The 23,127-nt window shown below is 40.2% G+C and overlaps 1 protein-coding gene across 1 annotated transcript in view; it reads right to left on the bottom strand.

Moving 5' to 3' along the window:
* RAB3C (RAB3C, member RAS oncogene family) overlaps nt 1-22,239 on the bottom strand; it is a 128,098-nt gene extending 105,859 nt beyond the window's left edge. Inside the window, exons 1-2 of the mRNA XM_065045249.1 lie at nt 22,083-22,239; nt 10,372-10,599 (exon numbers count right to left, since the gene is read on the bottom strand). Coding sequence (XP_064901321.1) covers nt 10,372-10,599; nt 22,083-22,106 — 252 coding nt within the window. The 5' untranslated portion in view covers nt 22,107-22,239. The remainder of the gene's footprint in view (nt 1-10,371; nt 10,600-22,082) is intronic.
* Nucleotides 22,240-23,127: the final 888 nt, after the last annotated feature.

The following is a 23,127-nucleotide window of genomic DNA, read 5'->3' as shown; positions in this document are numbered from 1 at the left end:
GCAGCTTCTCTACTAGAAAAAAATGCAACCACAACATCCTAACTGATTTTTCTTAGCTGATGTAAATATAGAGCTTGGTCCTCCAGGGACGCTGTTTTGCTTGATTACATCATTTCACATGTAAAAGCTGGGTGCATTGTCCATAATGTGTTTGCCACTATAAACTTTATCCTGCCCTGACACAGAGTCTTATGGCTCTCGCTTCTTACAAAATGCACTTAAGCTTACTTACAGAACACAATGCAAACTGGGTAATGTCAAATAAAATGAGTCACTTTTGTGTGAACCCCATCCTCCTTCAGTCACTTGTGCTCCTCTCAATCCCACATAATTTAAGAATGACTTCAAGCTGTCCTAACACAGCACAGGCAAACAGCTTGCACTGAGCAGCAGGAAAAGGCAAAAGTGAGCTTTAAATACTGTTCCTAAAATCCCCTTTTCCTTTTCATGGTATTTACATTATGGCTGCTGTCCAAGGCACTGGTCCTCTGATTTCAAAGCAACAACTACACAGCAAGAGTGCAACACTTTGCTCTAATCTACAACACGAATCTTATTAAAATGCAGAAAAGAGCCTATACAGGCTTTTTTTTTTCTTTGTAGATTGACTGCAGCTGTATAGGTGTCTTAAATGTGCCGTTAAAATGGTTCACAAGGACCCGGCATCACACTGATTTCACTTTAAGGAATGCTGTCAACATTAATTTCATTTTAGAAATAGCCTAATTCTTGCTTCTTAAAACAATAGCTTAGTAAGCATAAGCTCTGTCTCACAGTTCAAAGTATTCTGTCAGATTTCTCTGGGTTTTATTGAGCCTGAACAATTAAAATGGCTTATTTGTTTTTCAACATTAACACAAGATTTTTGTTCTTGCTTCAGACCAATGCACAGCAAAATAATTCTGTTCTCTTTCTCCTTTCCATCCTGACTCCTCTCTCCAAGCAAAATCAAGGATCTTGCTATTCAGGTACACATGTATGAAAAACTTCTCTATCTTTCCTAGATCAGCCTCTTTTAAAGAATCCCCTGGAATTTTCCACTTAAACAGCAAGATAAGCCTTATTTAGAATTTTAATTATGCTAAATGCCACCTTGTGTTTCCAATTGATCTTTGCCTCAGAATACAGATGTATAATTTTAGTGATAACAGAAATCTCCATCAGGGAATATTTAAAGTCCAGCTTTGATATATATATAGTGCTAAGCTGGTCACAGAGACCTGATTACTATGCTGCAAGCAAAGCTATACAGCCAAAGTTTTGAAGTAGTCAATGGAGGATTTTGTAAAGCACATAACTTTGTAAAGGGGTAAAATCTTTGACCTAATATTACAGAAGGCTTTCACAAAACTATTGGAACATTAGGATAAATAGTGGAATTTAATGCTAGTTGCAGTTGCAGGACTGACATTTACCTCAAGTTTCCTCTCCAAAGTATCTGACACTAAGGGTTTTCAACCACTTTGGTGCATATAAGAGCAAGCACACAGGATCAGGCTGCAGGGCTCTTTACCCCAGTGTGTGCTAGTGGCCAAAAACAGTTACCTAGGAAGGAATATAGAGCAAGCACACATGATACTTCTCCAACTACTCTCCTGACACTCAAGGACTGGGAATTTTGACATAGATGACATAAAGCAAACGGTTAAAACCCAGTTTTAAGTCTATAATAATCAGTAGGATAATGCACGTTAAGAAAGTGCAGCAATGTTAGCGACATCAGAATTTCAGATAGTTTTAAGAGAAGCAAAGTAGTCATACATTAATTAGAAACCAGTCTAAGACTGCTGAACTCATTTCACATAGATCAATGAAACAGCCATCAGACAGAAACAGCTACTGATCAGTTCTGTCCTGGATTTAAATTACAGGCCTGAGGCTGAGTGGCTCTGTTCATGGTCACCATTCCCCAGAATCACACAGTTCCTTAGCAGAACAACTTCATTTGGAAAACAGAAAAACAGATGGTCCAACTGAAAGACAGTCATAATTCCCAATATGCATTTACCTAAGTAGAGAGATTCACAGACTAGAAGTAGAAGCTGCAGGAGGGGAAGGAGCTGAAAAGAAACATTAAAACAACCACATCATTTATAGCTAAGTGGCAATACTAACATGTACCATCTTGCAGCATTAAGCAACTAAAGGGCTTTATATGCCTTAAAATTTACACATCCTATCAGCTTTCTCAGATATAAAGATGTGTCTCAATGAATCAGTAGAAGCTGATGTTGTGATAACAAAAACATCAAGTAAACTTTAAAATCACAGTAAAGTAGCAGTATCAGTAGTGAAAGCCAGGTTGCCGACGTGATAGGCACCATCCTTTTTTAGAGTTGGCTTTAGAGCCAATGTTTGAAATCCTCAAGACACATGCTTTTTATATTAATAAAATTGTAATACCACATCAATATTTGAATAGCCAGGGGTACTTTCTAAATAAAAGCATACCAGTCTTAGAAGTGCCATCAGCGGCCAGTCTCGCAAAGAGTACAGCATCTGCTCTTTGCACTGGAGTCTATCTGAACTGAGTATTCCTTTCACATCGCCAAGATCATCTTCAGCACTGAAGACTAGGTCCTGGTTCTATACAAGAAATACATCAAGCAGTTTTACAAGATGTGTGTTCTTTATAATGGATGCATCTATATTTTACCTGCAGAATAGGTCCCAAGGTTGTATTTCTTGCAAAAAGTTTTACAGACTTCAGTTTCATTTTTTCCAATAATTGATTGCAGTATCACATATGTTACCATTTTCGCAGTGTGATTTGCAAGGAAATAATACAAGCCATCACATGCAGTATCTGTAATTATTCCTAAGCTTTTATACCATTTATGGTGCCCTGTCTCATAAACTCTTGGTCCCGTTTTCACTCAGACTCTTTGGAGCTTTCTCTCACTTCATGCTTTGTTGTATAAGCAATAGCAATTAAACTTCAAATAGCAACACATATATTATCTTTTCAGTCTCTGCTTATATTTATTTCTATTACAATGCCTTTAAACTTCAAGCTGTGTAAACTATTTATATTATGTATACTTTATATAGATTATATGAACTACTAGCATCTATTAAAGTTTAGAGAAAAGGTAAGCTGTCTTGTCTGCTTTTTAGGTAAGTAGTTTTTTCTTCCTTGACAAATACCTACATTAGATGTCTCCCCTTCCCACCTGTTCATTCCCACTTGACTGGCTAAAAGTGAGGTATTCAACCATATTTTTCTTGGCTACAAATCTAAAACAATGGAAACCTGAGCTGAATTGGATCCATGGGAGACACTTTAATATAAACAGAAGGACAGGTACACAAAACTGAATACAGAAGAAACAGGGCAAGGTAAAGAGAGCACCAGGAATCCCTGAATTAAGGAAAATACACAAGCTCTGGAAGTAACTAAGACCCCCAAGCCACACAAAGATTAAAAACTCCTGGCGGTTCTCTGACTAAGATCTGAATACAATAGTAATGTATGTACTATAATGGGCTTTCTCTTGGCTGTGAAAATCATAATATTTGTTGTTGAAAACTCCAGGTGCTACCAAAAAAACCCCAACAAAACAACAAAAAAAAAACAAATGGGGAGAAAATCCAGTTACGGAAAAATAATCACTAATGAATGCCCATATTTCTGAGAAATAAACTGTACCAAATATGACTTGCAAATAAGTGGAAGAGCTTTCAATGAAGAAGTAAGAAGCACTGCATGAAATAACATAGCAGTACAAAAACAGGATCCTGCCCTAAAACTTTCAGGTGAATATTATTCATGGTTCTTCAAAGATATGCACTGTGTAGAAATAAGCAAAGGAAATGAAAGGGAATATTTTAGGCTAACACTATCCACCCACAACTGGGATTACATTCACCTGCTGGAGGGCAGCTTAAACCAAAACCAAAGTTGCCCAGAATTTCACCTTCTTTTGCCTACAATGGAAAGTCTAACAACAGTTTGTGTTCTAGTCATCACAACTGCATTCCTCATTAACCATCTTTTTTTCCCAGGGATGGTTTATTTAAAGCCTTCTGACAGAACACATTTGTGAACACATTACATTGCTCATGGCCACAGACAGGTCACCCTAGCCCAAGGCTGGCTGGAGCTGCTGCCATTTCAGGCCATGTCTATAACACCAAATTAAGTTGTGCCAGGGAGCACTTCTAGGTTACGGAATTAATCTATACAATGAAACTGCTAGTGTGTTTTCCAGCATAGTTTTGAACCAGGCTTGCCAGCACTCTGCCAGATGGTTCCTGGGCAAGGTTCAGGACTTAGCACATGACGGAGACCTTTCCCCGTATAAAATCTGGATGTATCCATTCTCTTTCTGAGAGTAAAGAGTTTAAACATATGGACAAAAACTATACCATGCCAGCTAGTCTCAGCGCCAAAGGACAGTCTTGGTATGCTTAATTTATTAGTACAGATGGATCCAGAGAAATCCCAAATTCCTGCAGTTTTCAGCCGCCTATATTGCTGTCTTCAAGTCACTTGTTGCCTTATAAACTAATGGATACAATTTGATTTTCATGCTGAGATGAGGAAATTTCATTTTCAATATTAGATTTACTATCCTCATCTAAAAAGGCTATGTATTCAAAGCAGCAGCTATGCATTGTTACAGGCACCTGAAAAAGGAATCATGAAATAAACTTTGATGTGACTATCATATAGATTGAAAATACTCAGATAAGTCAGACATGACAAAGTCAGGCCCTGAAATTCCTGTGATGAAACATCTACTACATTTGCTATCCGCTATCTCCACATGCTACTCTGAACTCCCCTTTTATTGCATCATCTTTCACTACCTTTCTTCTGAACAAGTGTATTTAGTGATTCTTGCACTGATGCTGTAGCCTTAGTCATTGTTAAGGGATATTTCTGCAATATTACGCTGCCTTCACACTTGCAAGTTACCGTAAAATACCCTTTAAACACTCCAATATCAAGGCAAGTTTCATTCACGTTGATACTCTCACAGACTCCTCTATCACACACGCATTCATGAAAAATTTCAACTGAACCCTTTTTACTGCTAAAGCATGGTTAGGGAGCTTGTAGAGACAAAAAAAAAATCAGGCGCCTAACATTTATTGTGGGGTTTGCTGTTGTTTGTTTGTTTTGTTGCTTTTTGTGTGGTGACACTGGACTTCTTCATTCAGCATATGAAACCTAGTCCTCACTTAGTCCCTAAGCCCTGCGACAATTTATAGAAAACAGTTAATGTGAAGACAGCAACAATTAGGGCATCAAATCAAACTGTCATACACAGTTCTAGGAAGGATATGCTGGCACAAGTACGTCTTAACACTGTCTTCTCTAGGAGGGTATCTTTTACTTGTGTGTGATCATTTTAACTAGTCCATAAAGTCTATGGCTAGTCCCAGGAAAAAACAATCTAAGTGGCAAAAAGCTCTTATTTTGTATTTGCATCGAAGTGCTGCAATCAGACAGAAACTTCACAAATATTGATATATGGATGCAGTTAGAACATTTTTGCGTAATAAACAGATCAGAGAGGAAAAACTTGGTGCTTTTTTTCCTCAAACAAAATTTGTACTGAAATAAGTCAGAAATCACTGAGAGTTCTGATCATGTAAATTTTAAGCATGAGCTAAAGGTGTGGTATGGATCCACTGCCAGTTAAACAAATATGTTGACCTATCTTTGTAAATCTCACTCTGTTTTCTAGGAATCAATATCTGCACTTTATTTTTTCCTTTCCCCTGCCCTATTCTAATGACTTATTTTGAAAAATGTTAGCTAACAAAATTTTACTGTCCAAATTAGCCAACAGTGTGCCCTGGCAGCCAAGAGAGCAACCATGTCCTGGGTGCATCAAGCACAGCATAGCCAGCCGGGAGAAGGAGGTGAATGTCCTGCTCTGCTCTGTACTGGTGCGACATCACCTGGAGCATGTTCTGGGTGACACTGGATAAAAAGGACATAAAGCTACTGGAGAGTGTCCAGAGGAGAGCTGTGAAGTTGGTGAAAGGTTAGGGGGGAAGCCGTATGAGGAGCAGCTAAAGTCGCTTGGTTTACTCAGCTTGGAGAAGAGGAGACTGAGACGAGACTCCATCACAGTCTACAGCTTCCTCACAAGGGGAGGAAGAGGGGCAGATGCTAATCTCTTCTCTCTGGTGACCAGTGATAGGACCCCAGGGAATGTCAGGAAGATGTGTCAGGGGAGGTTTAGGTTGGACATCAGGAAAAGGTTCTTTCCCCAGAGGGTGGTGGAGCACTGGAACAGGCTCGCCAGGGAGGTGTCTCAGCCTCAAGCCTGACAGTGTTCAAGAAGAGACTGGACATTGCCCTCAGACACATGGTGTGAACTGTGTAGTTGTCATATGCAGGGACAGGAGTTGGACTCAATGATCCTTGTGGGTCCATTCCAACTCAGGACATTCTATGATTTTTCTCCATAAGCTCTTGCAGTCTTTATTTCTATTAAACCACTGAGTTTACAAAAACTAATGCAAAATTTTATGGCACCACAGCTACCAGGTATACTGAATGCAGTGATTTACACAGGGAATACAGTGACATATTTACAAACTTAAACTTAATTTAGTTTTCTGATTTGCACCTCTTTAAGCTTTTAAGAATTTTCTTTAGTGAGTGTTTTTGTCAGAATTAGTATTGACAAGTCATTTTTTATAATTCAACCTAATTTGAAATCTAGCAGTTTGAAACACAAAGTATCTTGTAGCTTTCCAATCCTGTCCTTTTAATATTGCCAGCTCAAACCAAATGGAGGAAAAATGTATTGCTGTTTATTATTTGACACTGTAAAACATCTTAAAGTCCTCCAATGGAGTTCTATCCTGTGCATGTATGTGCTGTATACGGATACAATTCCTTTCCAAAATTTCATATAGCTTCTGTTGAGAAATCAATACCTTTGTTAAGGTAAAACATCTTTTTAATGGCTTTCTCTCTTTTAAAATGTAAAAACCTGTTAATATGCTGCCTTCATCTGTTCATACCAAGGCTGCCACATTTATAACTTGCTGTGAAAAAAAATTTCAGGGCCTGCTGGTGGTCTTATGACAAGGTAATTTGCTGTCACCAATGAATAGCACTTAAACTCTGAACCTCTCTCAATTCCAGTAAGAAACATTGTGGAAAGAAGGTGTTTGACTCAGATGGAAAAAAAAGCAAATGTTACAGTGCTCCCAGCAGGCTTTTTCTGACCAAATGAAAAAGATGTAACAGTAAGTACTAGAGAGAGCCCCATGCTCCCTGAATTGAACATGAAAGAAGACAATTCAAGGCAGGTCCTTGGAATCCAAGAATAAGACACCATTGCCTCAAAGCAAGAAAAATCCTCAAACAAATAAAAGACCTGCAGGGCATCCCAGTATGTAAGACAGCACCTACTTTAGCTTGTTGACCCTTGCTAGTTCATCTGTGATAACCATATAGTGAATTTCATTAAGAAATAATGATTTTGGTTCCTTGAGTGCCCATGCTGACTTTCAAACAAACTTGCACCCTCCACAACTAAGCATATTAGAGTCTTATTCTGAGGAAATCGGTGTTAGAAGCTCCAACATGCTTCAAGTTGAACACAAAGTATCATGCTGAAATGGCTATTAAACAAGAAGTTTCAATGTCTACCCAATAAGAACATGTACAAAATTGTAACAAGACACACATTGGATTAACTCTGTCTCTAGCTAAGGAATTTTAGCAATAAACAGCATCACTATTCACACATTTCTGCATCTTACTGCCAGGCAACAACAGCAGAACAGCAGCATTCCATGTACTTCTTCGCTGCAGTACATGGCAAAGTAATTCAGTTCTGATCTTGTCATTCAGAACACATTTTTGAAAGAAGCGTTATAGCTTCATGTATGTTTCTACTCAGAAGGAACATCAAATCACACTCACTACAATTAATTCAATTTTCTATTTTATGTGATATAAGCAATGTTTCATAAATTCAGTTTGAAATGGACATGGATATAGCAGGAGTACTATTCATTTTAGAAAGACATTTGCATAATCAAAGAAAAGTAATAAAGTATAACGTAGACAGATGTTAAACATACAGATCCTGTGTATTAAGGACAATAATGGCTGTTGATATGGCTTACAAGATGGAGCAAAAGTGCTCTATTTCAGAATTCGTACACTAGAGTAGCTTTCTAGGTACTTAACTAATTTTATTTAACATCCCAGATGTGCAACAGTCAGACAATTTACTAGGAGGCATAACTGCAACACAATGCTCCAAAGAAGAATACTGCGTCTAAAAAGTGCAAACAGCAACAGCGAGCTGTTGCAAATTGAGTTAATTTGGCAATGACAAGGCCTTTTTAAGAACTGGCAATAAAATTTTAACAAGAAAAACAAAACAACAAAAACAAACAAACAAAATACAAATAATCAAACGAAACCAAACAAATGCCAAAACCAAAACCAAACCACAAAACAACAACAAAACCAAAACAAAACTAAAATCACCAAGATGCATTGCTGGATGGGGTAAAAAGCTTTAGCGTGAAAGGAAGATCTGAAGTCCTGTCTCTAACCCTACGTAGGTGACTTTGGAAAGGTTTCTTCTGTGGCCTGAGCCTCTGCTCCATCTTCCCATGGAGCCGTTGTGTTTGTTTCACTTGCAAAATCACAAAATTTTGCAAGAAAGGACTGTCAGGGTCCATTTGGACTTTGCATGTTGCTACCATTCATGTGCAAAAAAAGTCCATTTTGCCAGAACTGGAAGTTTATTCCAACTGGCAATAATACAGCTGCTGCATCCTCTCTGCATCATGGATAGCCATGAATACACTTAGATCAATGGACTGCTTTGAGCCATGCACATATTTGTAGTCTGCCATGGCGAGGCATTATGAGAAATATACTGGTGTCAAACTAATTACATTAATACATCGTAAACTCAGGTTCCTGCTTTTGCTAGGGGAGACATGAAAAATAAAATCTATATACTTGATGATTAAAAGAAGAACTGTGCAAAGACTATAATGTGAACACAATTTTATTGCTCCACAGTAAAAAAAATAATAAGGTAATGTCTATATGAATTACCATATCACTTCCAACACTGAAGTACTACAATGAAACTATCAAGTTATTGCAGTGAAAGCATACACATGGCATACAGTTACCTACTATGTAGCGCTGTCATGATAATAGCAAGAAGATGAGCTTAAAAAAGGTAGAGAAGTTTAGAGGCAAGTAGGTCGTGTTCCAGCTCCTAGAGAGCACAGAACAACAAATGATATGAGATATCACAGAGTGAAGCCTACCTAAAAGACATGAAGACATGAGTTATATCCTAGAAAACTCTGGGAAATTCACCTTTGTGCTACATTAATAAAGATATTCTATTTATTATCAAATTTCAATGTGCTGTTCAAAACACATTAGACGAACTGGTTGTATTTGTCCCCAGGTTTCCTGAGATATAAGGCTGACCGTCATTAAATACATTTTTTAAATATTTGCATTCATGCACAAAAAATATAAAATCTTGCCTAATCAGGTTGTTATTGTTATTTCAGAAAGGAAACATTGCTCAGAATCTTTAAGCACCCAAGGAACATGGAAGTGATCTGAAGCTTTTACTCCAGGTCACACATTGTTAAATGTTCTCCTAAAGCCCCCTCTCCTTTAAGTGAGAATCACCCTGTCACACAATAGTTAGGAGACGTGAGCATCAGTAGCTCTTGCATACATAAGTTTTGGCTATCCTTAATTTCTGAGGAAAGTTTGTGGAAGATAACACCTGTTGCCTGGCATCACACTTTCCTACATTTGGCATCCTTCTACCATTTCTAAGGTGCAGGCATGAGTTAAGGGGTTTTGTACACTTAGGCGAGACAGCTGTTACACTCTTTCCACACATTTTCTTCTTCCGCAGAAGAAGGAAGACCTGTTCGGTGATCAGGATAACAAACATAATTGACAGAGCAAAAATTATGATTTCTGTTACACATCCAGTATCGTAGCTCCTACATGAATTTATAATTTTTGTGGGAAGAAACTAGATATTAACTGGTGTTTTTAGTAACGTGTAGTAACTTTCAATAGCCTGTATATTGCACAGTTGTTTTTACCTCACTGCACAGATATCAATATGTGTCAATTTGTTTTATTTCTTAATGGAATTGAATTCAGAAGATATACTCTGCTGGACTTCAATACCTTAAAAATACTGACTACATTCTACTACTCAAGACAGAAAAATTATGCAGAAAATAATTAACTTTTTTTCATTACTATGCTATATATACATACATAAAGGTTATGACATTCAGTGCAAACCTACAGTAGCTTAAATGCTATCTATCAAACTGCCACAGCTTGCTTAGTTCATAGAATTATTATTTTTGGCTTACCCAAATCTGTAGCTTAATTCTTTTTTCATTTTTGAAAACCGTTTTTACTTTGAAATCAATTCCAACCGTGCTTACAAATGCAGACGTAAAGGAATCATCAGCATATCGGAACAAAAAGGAGGTTTTCCCAACACTGCTGTTGCCAATAATGAGTAGTTTGAACATGTAATCAAAGTTCTGGTCAGACGTATCTTTCTGGCCATATCTGGAATCTTGAGCCGATGACATCTGTAATTAAAAAATAATAAAAAAAAAGACTTTATCATCTCTTGTATCATATAAAACTGGAAACATTGAGATTTTATTGGAGTTTTTGATACTCTAGTTGAATGAACTCAAGAAGTTCACAGAGGTTTAATTAATTTTTATGATTCTTGTATCCATGGTAATAGTTCTATTTGCAAAAGAGTATGTAAATGCCACTGGTGACTGGTACAAAAAAAATAATAATTCTAAAAATCCAGGACCATACTCGAGTACATAATTAAAAAGATCTACCTTCAGAAAATGTGATAAATGAAACAGATAGTGAAAATATAGACAAGGATACTTCACTTGTACAAGAAGGAAACAATAGGTAAATGCTGCATTATGACACAGGAGATATATTTCCAAGCAAAGCCTTAATATGTTTTATGTCTGATAAAATTCTCAAACCATTTATTTCTCTCTAAATATGCTCCTGTCTTTTGTAATAACCATAACCTTATACAGTGCATTTTGCCTTTACCAGCTTCCAGTTATCATACCATTATATACTGTATTTGGTATATAATTCTGAAATTACGTTGATTTTTTTCTAATTCTAGTCTGTTCTATAGTTTTAGAATTTGCAACGTTGATGCAACATCATAAGTGGCAGTTATCAATGTTTTTGAATTTGAGTCCTTACAATACAGTTTCCAATCCATATAAAACACCTGAATAAGCACAGATTACTCAATATTCCTAAATAGCAAGCTTATTTTGCTCTAGGGACTTCAAAGATCATGGGTTCAATTTTTAAAAAGTGTACTTTAACTTAAAAACCTGAATAAAATTCTACCTTTATGGAAAAGCAGATCATGTCAAAGCTTTCTAAGTTAGACATCTCAGAGTGCATTCGGACAGTTTGAGAGGACAGATGGAACCAGGGTTAGGGCTGTACACTAACCCACCTTCTCAGCAGAACTTCAATTACTGCATAAATTTTCTAAGCTAATTTTGCTATCTCATAGTACAAATAACAGTATGCCAGCTTCTTTGGGCTACTGAAGAGGCATATAGAAGTGTGGACAAAAAGTCCTGAAGGAGACAGTAGAAGCAGAAAGCTTTTGAGAGAAAATTCAGTGCCAGGATTATGATGCAGTAGGGAGTGTTTGATTTCAGAATTACCATTTTATTTGCTAAAGCTCTTGATTAAATGTAGTCTTGGGCACCTGTGTGTTCGCACCCTGGGTGTTTGCATTAGCCTTAATATTTATTCACTAACTTCACAGACATGCAACAAAGAATCTTTAGAACAGGATCTAAATATTACCAAGCACACGGATCACTTATCCTTCATCTTTCTGATTTCTGTAGCAAAACCAAGAAACAGATCTTGTCCACTTTCACTCCTTACCCTGGTTATAAAGTTGTTTGTGGGTATTTCGCTTAGAACATGAGAAAATCAAATGTTCATTAGACCAATCTAATCACAACTGGCTATGAAATGGTAAAGTGTATCATAGAATCATGTGTTCACAGAATGGTTGGTAGATGATCTAGTCCAATCCACCTGCTAAAGCAGGTTCACCTAGATCAGATTGCACAAGAATGTGTCCAGGTGCATTTTGAGTGTTTCCAGAGAAGGAGACTCCAGAACCTCTCTGGGCAGCCTGTTCCAGTGCTCTGGCACCCTCCAAGTAAAGAAGTTTCTCTTCATATTCAGATGGAACTTCCTGTGCTTCAGTCTGTGCCTATTGTCCTTCATCCTGTTGTCCGGCACTGCTGAAAAGAGTCTGGTCCCATCCTTCTGACAGCCACCCTTGAGATATTTTTAAGCACTGAGAAGATTCCCTCTCAGCCTTCTCTTCTCCAGGCTGAACAGACCCAGCTCTCTCAGTCTCTCCTCATAAGAAAGATGCTCCATACCCCTCATCATCTTTGTAGCCTGTTGCTGGACTCCCTCCAGTAACTCCTTGTCCTTCTTAAACTGGGGAGCCCAGAACTGGGACACAATACTCCAGATGTGGCCTCACTAGGGCAGGGGGGGAAGAGAACCTCCTTCGACCTGCTGGTCACATTCTTCTTAGTGCACCACAGGATACCATTTGCAATCTTGGCCACATGGGCACATTGTTGACTCATGATCAACCTGTTGTCAAGCAGAACTCCCAGGTCTTTCTCTGCAGCGCTGCTTTCCAGCAGGTCTGCCCCTAACTTGCATGCTGATCCTGTGTACAGTTTGCAGCAAGTCAATAAAGTCCAGAACACAAGACTGTGCAGTGTCTGGGAATGGCAGTGTGTAACCTCTACACTTTCCCCAGCAGCCTGTTCCACTGCCCTTCGGGCTCTTCTCTGTAATGCAGCAGCTGAAACCAGGAGTTACCACTTCTAGCAAGAAGAATAATTTCCTTTCTTGATTTTATCTCCTAGGAAGCCTTCCATGTAGCTTACTCAACTCACTTAAGGTTTACAAAAAAGGGGTTTAACTTTCATTTCCTTACCTGCCCTCAGTTCTATGTGCCTTACAATTTGTCCCCATGTACTTTAATGCCTAACACTTCAGAAACAGCATGATTCAGTGAGCAGGTGGATCAGGACACCTGGATTCAAATAATAGTATTGCTAAATCATGTTCATTGTTTAGTCTTCCTGAGTAAGAAAGTGTTTCTTGTGAATAGTTTTAAGCATAGACTTTCCCCAAAAAGACATTTCAGTCCTGGTCCAAATGAATATGTTTATATGCATTACCCACACAACAGTTTCCTTAAAAGATCTTTAAAAAACAACAACAACAACAACAAACCAAACCAACAACGACAACAGCAAAACACACCTTCACTGTGCCTTAAACTTATGGATTCATTACGGGCAGTACCACAGGCAGAATTGTGGGCAAATTGAACATGGCCAGCTTTTTATTTCAGGGGTAGGAGTATGTCTGCCTATTACAGGATACAGAAGGCACAGGAAAGGCATGGAAAAGGACTAATTTTTCCACCTCCCACCTGGGCAATCATGAGATGATTGGTGAGGTGTTGATAGTAATTAAAATGTTTTAAGAGGCTAACTTTAGCCTAGCGAGCCAGTCTCCCTAGACTACAGATAGGGATCCTTTCTCATGTCCAAAACCCAAATGGGTTTTAGAAAAATACTCATGCTTGCACTGGTCTGAACAAACATCAAACTCAGTACAGGTACTAAGACTTTGCCATTACTTCCCAAATTCACTTATTCTGTAGTAAGCACAGAGACAGAGTCTTCAGAGTACGACTCTCATAATCTACATCAGGATCCTGCTCTAAATTATACTGTGGAGGAGTCTCTACTTTTCTGCTAACTGTAAGGGAAACCTAGATGCTTACTCCTCTAAAACTTTGTAAATATGCCTGCCATGCTCCTTTTTCTTAAATGCAAGCTGCTGACTTCAAGTTAGGTATGAGAGGCACTGTAGCCCACTTCCTGATGTATTAACATGTCAGTTTCACTACTGAAAGGACTTGTCCCTTCTATGGAGGCATTTGGCAAAGAAATGTAAAGAGGCTAGTGCTGGTGTTATGTTCCTCCTTTGGAAACAATGCTGGAAATAATCACTAGGAATACCATGTTCAGACATGTAATTAAATACTACATGCATGGATAAGAACCAAATAAACATGTCAACCTCATAACGCTATGAGATTCTGCTCCCAGGAAAGCAAACCTCCTACCTTTATTTTGAAAAAGTTATCTTCTCAAATGATTAAGTGAATATATTTAATAAGCATCACTTTTAGCAAAACACACAGCGTTTTCTCTTCAGTAAAATTTTGTCCTAATTTATTAAAACTGAAGACAGAATGCACAAGGCTATTTTCATTAGCATATTGCACACTTCCTTTTTAGTAGAATGAGTCTCTGCTCAGATTCCTACACCTATCGGGATCTTAGGACCAAAATCTGTCTTAGGCCAACTCATAGAGGACTCAGGACAGGCTTGAGAGTCTACTGGGAAATCTAAGCTCAAGACAATGACCACAAGACCTATAGTCAGGAGGTCTCATATGCCTGTTCCTTATCAAAACTGGGAGAAGGTATATTCCCAGCTTGAATATGGTCCATGGACAAAAACAATAGCATTGTATGTTTCCCTGCTTACAGCACATATTTAAATTCCTTAAATGTAGATTATTTATGGGCACAGGCAAGTTTAATAATTAAGCAGAACTTTCTATATCAGACCCAAGTACTTTTCAAATGTCATGTTCAGCTGTTTCCGATAATAAAAATACATCTGGCTATGTTACTCTTTATGGCCTTAGAGGACCTCATTTTTTGACAAAATTAATTTGAACAGCTTTCTTACTTAAGCAGAGCAGCATGCCATGACCTCCCTGGCCTGCACATCACTTCAGTTTGCACACATATATGCACCCCACTCTGGATGCCTAATGAAGGATGAATTGCCACTGGAAACTATGATGTAAGAGGCCAGAAAAGATGGGATTGAAAATACTGAGGTTCATTCCTTTGTGCCTTTCACAAATACATTGGTTTAAAATCTATAATAACATGCACGTCTTAAAGGAAAAGATTGATAGTAATCCCAAGGAAAATGCCTTGTTTCTATCTACAGCAAGGACAAATAGACACTGATTAGCTAATTTACAATTGCTTCAAAGAGCAGCACTCCTTTTCTATATACAATTGTTGCAGTCTAATCCAGTAGGCAGCCAAACACCTCACACAGCCATTCACTCATCTTCCCCCTGCCCCAGTGGGATGGAGGAGAGAATCAGGAAAATAAATTTAAATTAAAAACAAAACAAAACAAAACAAAACAACAACAACAACAAAAAAAAAAAAAGTAAAAAGGTAACCCTCATGGGCTAAGATAAATACAGTTTAATGGGACAGAAAGGGAAAATAATAACAATACATAAAATGTGTGATGTACAATACAATTGCTTAACACCCATTGACTGATACCCCGTCAGCTCCCAAGCAGTGGTCCCCCACAGCCAATTCCCCCCAGTTTGTACACTGAGCATGACGTGATGTGGCCCTTTGGCCAGTTTGGGTCAGCTGTCCTGACTTTGCTCCCTCACAGCTTCTTGTGCACCTCCCTGCTGGCAGAGCATGGAAAGCTGAAAAGTCTTTGACTTATTAAAAGCACTATTTAGCACCAACTAAAACATCACTGTATTATCATTTTCATACTAAATCCAAAACACAGCACCATAACAGCTACCAGGGAGAAAATTAACTCTGTCCCAGCTCAAACCAGGACAGCAGTGTAGAAATATATACATTTCTACTGCTTTCTAAAAAGAAATTGACTGTAGTCATTATTCCAGTAAGAAGGCAGAGTTCCCTGCACACATGACTTTTTGTGAGGTGATATTTTTGTTTTTGTAAAATGTGATTAGTCAAACATAACAAATGGATATTGAAACAGCGGAATACAATGGGGAAATTCAATGTTTGTAACTCACCAGATTGTATGTAGGATGCATCACAAGGGAGTGTCTTTAATGTCCAGATCAAATGTCACTGTCAGAGTAGTCAAAATTTTACCAAGATCCTTATACATAAGAACACTATGACAATATAATCCAGTAATGAAGCAATCAATTATTTTCTAGGTAAAATACCAGACCAACAGTCTAGAAATTGGATTTTGTTCCTAACTCTTACAGAGGTATCCTCTGGCTTTTGTTTTCCTTCTTTCTATGTCTTGGGCAAGCTGCTTTACCTCTCTTACTTTTGGTGTGGTATCAACGAATACATCAGCGTCTACAGGCAGAGACCACAGCCAATTCTCACAAATCCTTATCATCTGATTTTTAACTGACCAATTAATAAGTCTTAACACAGTTCAGTGGACAATGCACCAGCCACTTATTGGAATTTATGGATTTCCAGCCATCTGCAGAGCACAGCTTGTGAACCAATGTACTTGGCAGCATCAGGAGGAGCTTATATGCTTCAAGGTATTATGATGTTAGATTAATGAATTTGTGTAAGCATATCATAACCCAGTCTGAAAGCTGTAGCTATAAATGCAAAATTTTATTATAAACGGCATACTGAAATGCCTTGTTGGGGAATATTGAGAAGACACAGAGAGGTGAGAGTCTAAAACATTTTAAAGAAGCTCTACTTGCTTCACATCAGCAGAAGTGCCATGAATGTGGCCACGGTGCTGGCAGAGGCCCAGGACAACAGAATGCAACGTGCAGTAAAGAATGGGTTTGGCAAGGCTCTAGCACATGGATTCTGGTGAATCTACTTGTGATGAGCTAGGGCATTATCCCTCATTTATCTTTCTTTAACCTAAGTTTACCTTCTCCATTAAAACGGTAGCTTAAGAAATGTATTTCTAATTCCCACTCTAGGTAGTAGGGCAAAATTCCCTTCCCCAAATAGTGGCAAAACCAGAAATAAAGTCCTAAGTGGGTCAGTCTAACATGAGATGTGAAGAAGCCATCAAAATAATGGAGCTCTGAAAAGAAAAAAATACAAGCTGTGTCAGGTCAAGTACTCCAGTAGAAATAAATTTGGATTTACCAGGCTGTAGGAAAAACAATAAAGATGGGATGACTACAGCCCTCTGTCATTTGCCCTATTTAGTGCAGCGCTCAGGGTCATGAAATTAGCAAAGACTGTGCAGCTTCTCAGTTGCCAGAGCAGCTGCATCAGGCCAAGAGACAAAGTGACATACTAGCGCCACTGTCTAAGGCACTGGTGTGATGCTGTTAGTAACAATTCTGGTCAAACATGTTTATGAAAGATGAGTTCAAACTGGGAAGTACAGAAGAAGGTTAATAGGATGACAAGAAGAATTAAGAGCTTATTTTATGAAAGAAATCTTAAAAAGAAAAACAAAAAAAAAAAAGAGAGAGAGAGAGAAAAGAGTCAGCAAACACGAGTTTGTTTCTGTAAATAGTAATATGGAGTAAACATTAGGGAATAAGAACTATTTAGGCTGATCTATACTGGAGCAGACATTGGACATGAAGAAGTCAGTATACACTAAACTAGCTCTGAGCGCCTCTGAGCTACAGATTAGAAAGTACATAACCAGCAAGGCAGCAAGCTTCCTCAGGACATTTTCGAAAAGGGGTAGTGGCAGAAAGAGGACTACTGACTCCAAATGCAGCTTAATCAGTTATCAGGAAGATGTATATAACTTGCTCTGTGAACTGAGTGGCTTGGCAGGCTCTTCTACTCCAGCGCTTCTAATTTGAAACAAGACTGACATAACTAATAGTTTTGCTGAAAGATAGGAGATGAATTTCCATGCAAACTCCTGTGTCTAATAGCTTTTATTTGGCTTTTTTCATTGTAATCTTATAATAACCTCTTAAATATCTGGAAGCAGCCTTTTTGCTTGCTATTGCCCTATTTTGTCTGGACATAGCCATTGCCAGTGAAAAAAAAGGATATGAAAAGCTAAGGAGAAAATGTTCTTATTTGTTTTCTTGGCAAAGCAGATTATTTGCAGATTATTTCCCACTTCCTAGCTTTCCCTCACCACTATGACCTCAGTCACCTTTGAAATTATCTGATGCCCTGGAAAGTTGTAATGGATTAACCCCAGCTAGCAATCAAAACCACGATAACTGCTCACATACTCCCCCCATCCCACCCCCAAATATGTGAGAGAATTGAAAGGGAAGTGAGAAATTCATGGACTGAGATAAAGACAGTTTAATAAAATAGCAAAATAATACTAACATACTGCTACCAGCACAACTAATAATAATGATATATATAAAATAAAAAAATATTAAAAAAAAAAAAAAAGTGATGCTCATTGTGATTCCTCATGAACTCCATCCACACTGAGCAGCCAGTCCCAGGAAGAGAGAGCACCCTGGTCCTGAATATCTGATCCCAAGGAGAGAGGAAAAAAAACAAAACAGAAAGGCCCAGAGGCCAACTGGAAACAGCAGAAGAGCAAAGCACAGAGCTAAAGGAATTCCCAAACCAAACTCAACCAAAATGGAGCAGAACCAGAACCAGTCTCCCAGCTGGAAAACCTGACTGTCATTAAATACGAAGCATGATGCTACTGGGATGGAATATTCCCATTGATCAGCCAGGATGTCAGTCAAAGTCTGTCATATTTATGCCCCCATTCCTTGCTGTCTCACACCTGCAGACATAAGACCTTGGTCTCCCAGGCAACAGCTGAGATAACAGTAAGTTCTTACATTTGCTTTGTCCCAACTCAAAAACACTGGAAAGTTACTTGAAGAAAAACATTCATTCTATCTCAGGATGCTACCTTCTTATTCTCAGACTAAATCCAAATAATGCAAGTGCTGACTATTAATATGAAAAACAAGGGTTGCTAACTGCATGAAGAAAATTAACCCGATTTCAATCAAACCAGCACACAAGGGAACAAGAGAGTTCCTAGAGTTCTAGCACTTTCTACAAACTACCACCATTAACACCCATATGCTCTGACAAACACTAAGAACAGGTTATCCAAACTACTTTCCCATTTTATTTTTTTTTTTGGCAAAGTGTAGGCATGTGGAAAATTTGCATGCTACAATCAGATAAGAAGTGAAATTTGAAGGAAGTGAATCAGTGTATGAAACACCGAAAATTTCACATTGAATTGCACTTTTGAAAGTGCCACCAAAACCTTAAGGGAAACTACTGAAAGAAAAAAAGACTAATTCAGATCAGTTCTTAAAAGAACATGCAGAAACCATACAGACTTCTATGTTTCACAGCAAAGAGTTCATTGCTTTTGACTTCTAAACCAAAGCCTTCTCCATGGACATAAGCACTACTAAAACTTATAGAAGTTATCTGAAAACATGCCTAGAAAAATTAAAAGCAGTCACAAACTCTGACCTAGATCCAATTATACCCAGCAGATGACAATGGCAAACTTTTATACTAGGTAGCTCCTTCTGGAAGGACTGTTTGGGCTGTCTTTCTGGTAATCGTTTGCTCTTCTTGCCTACAGAGGAATCGCATGAGTTTGAGATTGAAACAAAGAATTCATAAATACAGAAAAACAGTCCCACAGCACAGGCCCTTTTTCTCACCCTGCTAAAATATTTTAACTTTCTAGTTTTATTTTTAATCATTGCTTAATGGAAAAGGAAAAATAAATTCATTTACACTCTCCTCTGAGTTGTTTTATCATGATCAAAAGACATGCACTTGATCATTCTGTTGCTCTACAAATGAGAGATGGTAGCTCTGTAATAGACTGTTCCATAAATCTGTTGCATGGAAAGAAGCAAGTACATTTGTTTAACATAATAGGAAATCAGATAGCAATAAGAGATAAATCGAGCAATTAGTTTAACCAGTATAAACCACATTTGAACAAAGCCCAACGATACTAGCCTAATGTTGGAAAACAAAAGAACTGTTAAGAAGAAGAATCCACAATAGAATATCATTTTACTAGAATCTTTAATAATATTTGCGTATGCTGGAAACAGTGTACACAGAAGAAGGAAAACAAACAAACAAACAAACAACTAAAACCAACAGCAACAAAAACCAGCAATAACAAAACCATCGCCACCAACAAAAACAAAAGACACCAACCAAAACCATGCAGAAACTACAAGCGAAAATCAAACCTCATCTGCCAGGCTTCATTTTGACATCTCAGAAAAATCCAGATGTTTGTGATTATAATTTTGCATGATATATGCTTAAAAATAGACTCTGTTTGACCATCTCAACAGCCTTGAAAAAGCTGAATTTGTAGAGTTTTTTATAGCTCTCTACTGTCTCTTTTTATGCTAACATTGTGATTTCTCCTGATTTTTATTCAATTATGTTTAACAATAATTTTGTACTGACAATCATATAAAAAACCAAGAAGCTGTTCTCTGATATGTGTCAAGTACATATTTTTCAGATGTGGACTTTCCTTTCTTTAGATTTTGGTTTAGTGATGTACCACAATTTTGTTTCCACAACTATTTAACATTGTCAGTGAATTTAACACCCATCGAAAATGTCAAATGCAATAGTGACCAATACGTAGTTGTCATCCTTTACTAGGGAAATTTGCTCTTAATGAAAAGCTCTCCAAAGCAAATAAACACTAAACATTGCTTCACTATCTCAATACGCATGTTTAAGTAAATGGTAAATACCACATAAACATTTCCAATGCATGGATGTAGCATGCAGAACTAGGCATTTTAAACAGCATCCTAGGTATTGCCAATTTCCAATCAGAAAACTCAAAGACATTCTTAATGAAGAATGGCTTATTTCTAGTGTACCTCTTTGGTTGAAAGGCTTCAGTATGTGACATCTGAACAACTGCTCTGTAAAAGATCTATGAGACTACCTGTCTTTGTCCAAAGTTGAGCAAACCTGACTCCGTGTCCACATAACTTAAGATTTCAAACTTCTTTTCGAGCGTGCATATTGAGGAGGATGCAGATCTTCCCTTCAAGCCGAAATTCTATTACTGTCAGAGTAGATACCCAGCATGAAAAAATTAACTAACAGAGCTGCACTTCGCAACTTAACTCACAGCAGACTGCAAAAGTGTTATTCTCATTGCCTAAAATTAGCTGGATTGATTGTTATCAGTTCACTGGTAACATGACTGATCTGTTAAAAACATCATGTGTTTGAGTGTACAGTCTGAGGCTCCCGGAGCTCCTGCACGAGATTATAAAATAGGTGCTAATTAACAACTGAAGTACAATTCACCAGCATAAACTGTTTTGAACCAACAACATAGAAACTGCTAAAAACTCCGCATATGGTAACTTGTATCTGTATAGCATCTGTTTCTCCAGTGCTAAGGGGTATTTTATTTTGCCATACACAGAAACTGCTGAAAAGGGACCACCTCTTTTCTATCTTCAGTTTTAGCAATGAGCCATCTCTCCCTGGTGCAGATGGTTAACTGCTCCTTGAATAAACAAGTGGAGATATCGTGCCAACTTCCTGCGCATCCAGGTAGGACCTTTTTAAATCGCATCACCGAACAACTCACATCCACTCACTCCCAGGGGAGTTGTGAACAACGCTCAAAGGGCAGTAGCTGTGAAAGCCTGTTCGGGTTGCCCGAATGAGACACGAAACCCACCCGCAGCACGGCGGCGGCCACTGCGGGGCCGTGCCGTCCATCCTCCCGCTCCGGCTGCCCCCGGCCCGGGGAGCCGCGCGGCGCGGAGGACGGGGCGGCCCCACCGCACCCCTGCCCTGCGACGGCCTGTGGTCGCCCCCGCCCACCGAGACCGCCCGCCGAGGACGTCTTTCACAGGGAAACGACCCCCCCACGGCCCCATCGCAGACACCCCTCGGCCCCCACACAGACCCCGGGCTCTCACACACACGTCAGGTCCCCTCACACAAGGAGCGTCCTCACGCCCTTCCTCTCACACCCCCCGACCACCAGCAGGAGAGCCCGGCCGGGTGGCCCCGACACGCCGCTGCAGGTGGAGGGGCTTCTGCCCCGTCCCGCGGGCTCCCGGCCGCCCTGCATCCGCCGCTCCCCTCGTCTTTCATCCGGCTCCGGTCCGGAAACCGACCTGCACGGGCGCTTCGTGCCTCATGGTCGGGCGCGGCCCGCCGCTCGCTCCGCTGCCGCTCGCCGCTCGCTCGCGCACGCGAACAGCCGCTGCCGCCGCCCGCCCGGGTCTGCTGGCAAACCCGCGTCGCGATCAGCACCGGAGCTGTCCCCGCTCCGCCCCGGCCCCGCCCCCTCCGGCGCGCCCCCGGGAGCTGTAGTCCCCCTGCCTCGCTGCCCCGCGTCCGCCGCCACCGGGGCGGGAAGGAAGGACTACAGCTCCCGGCATGCTCTGCGCCCCGCGGCCCGCCACCGCGGAGGCTGCGCAGCCCGCGCGGCGTTGTGCAGGCTCCTCCCGGGGCCGCGGAGAGGCGGTGGGGTTGGGGAGAGGCCGGGCGGTGCGGCGGGACTTGTCCGCGGTGAGGCGGAAAGCAGGGACGGAGCCGGAGGAGCCGGGCCCCATGGGCCCGGGCCGAGCGGCTGAGCAGTGCCGGGCCGGGGGAGCGAGTGTGGTGCCGGGCACGTCCCTTTAAACGTGCACCGCAGGCGGGCCGGTCCCGCTCGTTCCCGCCGCCAGGGGCGCCCGCAGTACTTCCCCGCTGTGGCCTCGCAACCGGGCGGGCCCCGTTACCAGCCCCGCGGGCAGCCCCGGGCACGGTGCGCGGCGGCTGTGCTCCTGCACCCGCGGGGAGCCCGCAGTGCCCACCGTACCTCCGTCCCTCTCCTGCCTCCCTCCTCCTTCCCCAGAGTCGGCCCTGGGCCTGGCATGGCAGATGCTGGCTAACGAGCTTGCTGTTGTACAGTGGCAGGCTTTACACGCACCATGATTTCTCCACCTCGTCGTCATATCCCATCGTCCTGGCTTTCTCTGTTCTCACTTGGATTTTCTGTACCTTCGGCAAACAGCAGCAGGCCGGCATCAGGCTGTGCTGTTGTACCATGGCAACAGCCCTACGAGGACATGGCATCTTTGCTTCTGGGTGGTGGCACTCGTTTTTGATGGTGGTATGGGAGCCATCATGAGGGAATGAAAGTGAAACACCAAAAATGCACCACACCTTCCACAT

This window comes from Columba livia, chromosome Z, assembly GCF_036013475.1.
Source record: "Columba livia isolate bColLiv1 breed racing homer chromosome Z, bColLiv1.pat.W.v2, whole genome shotgun sequence".
Taxonomy (NCBI): domain Eukaryota; kingdom Metazoa; phylum Chordata; class Aves; order Columbiformes; family Columbidae; genus Columba; species Columba livia.
This window is presented reverse-complemented; position numbering and strand designations above follow the sequence as displayed.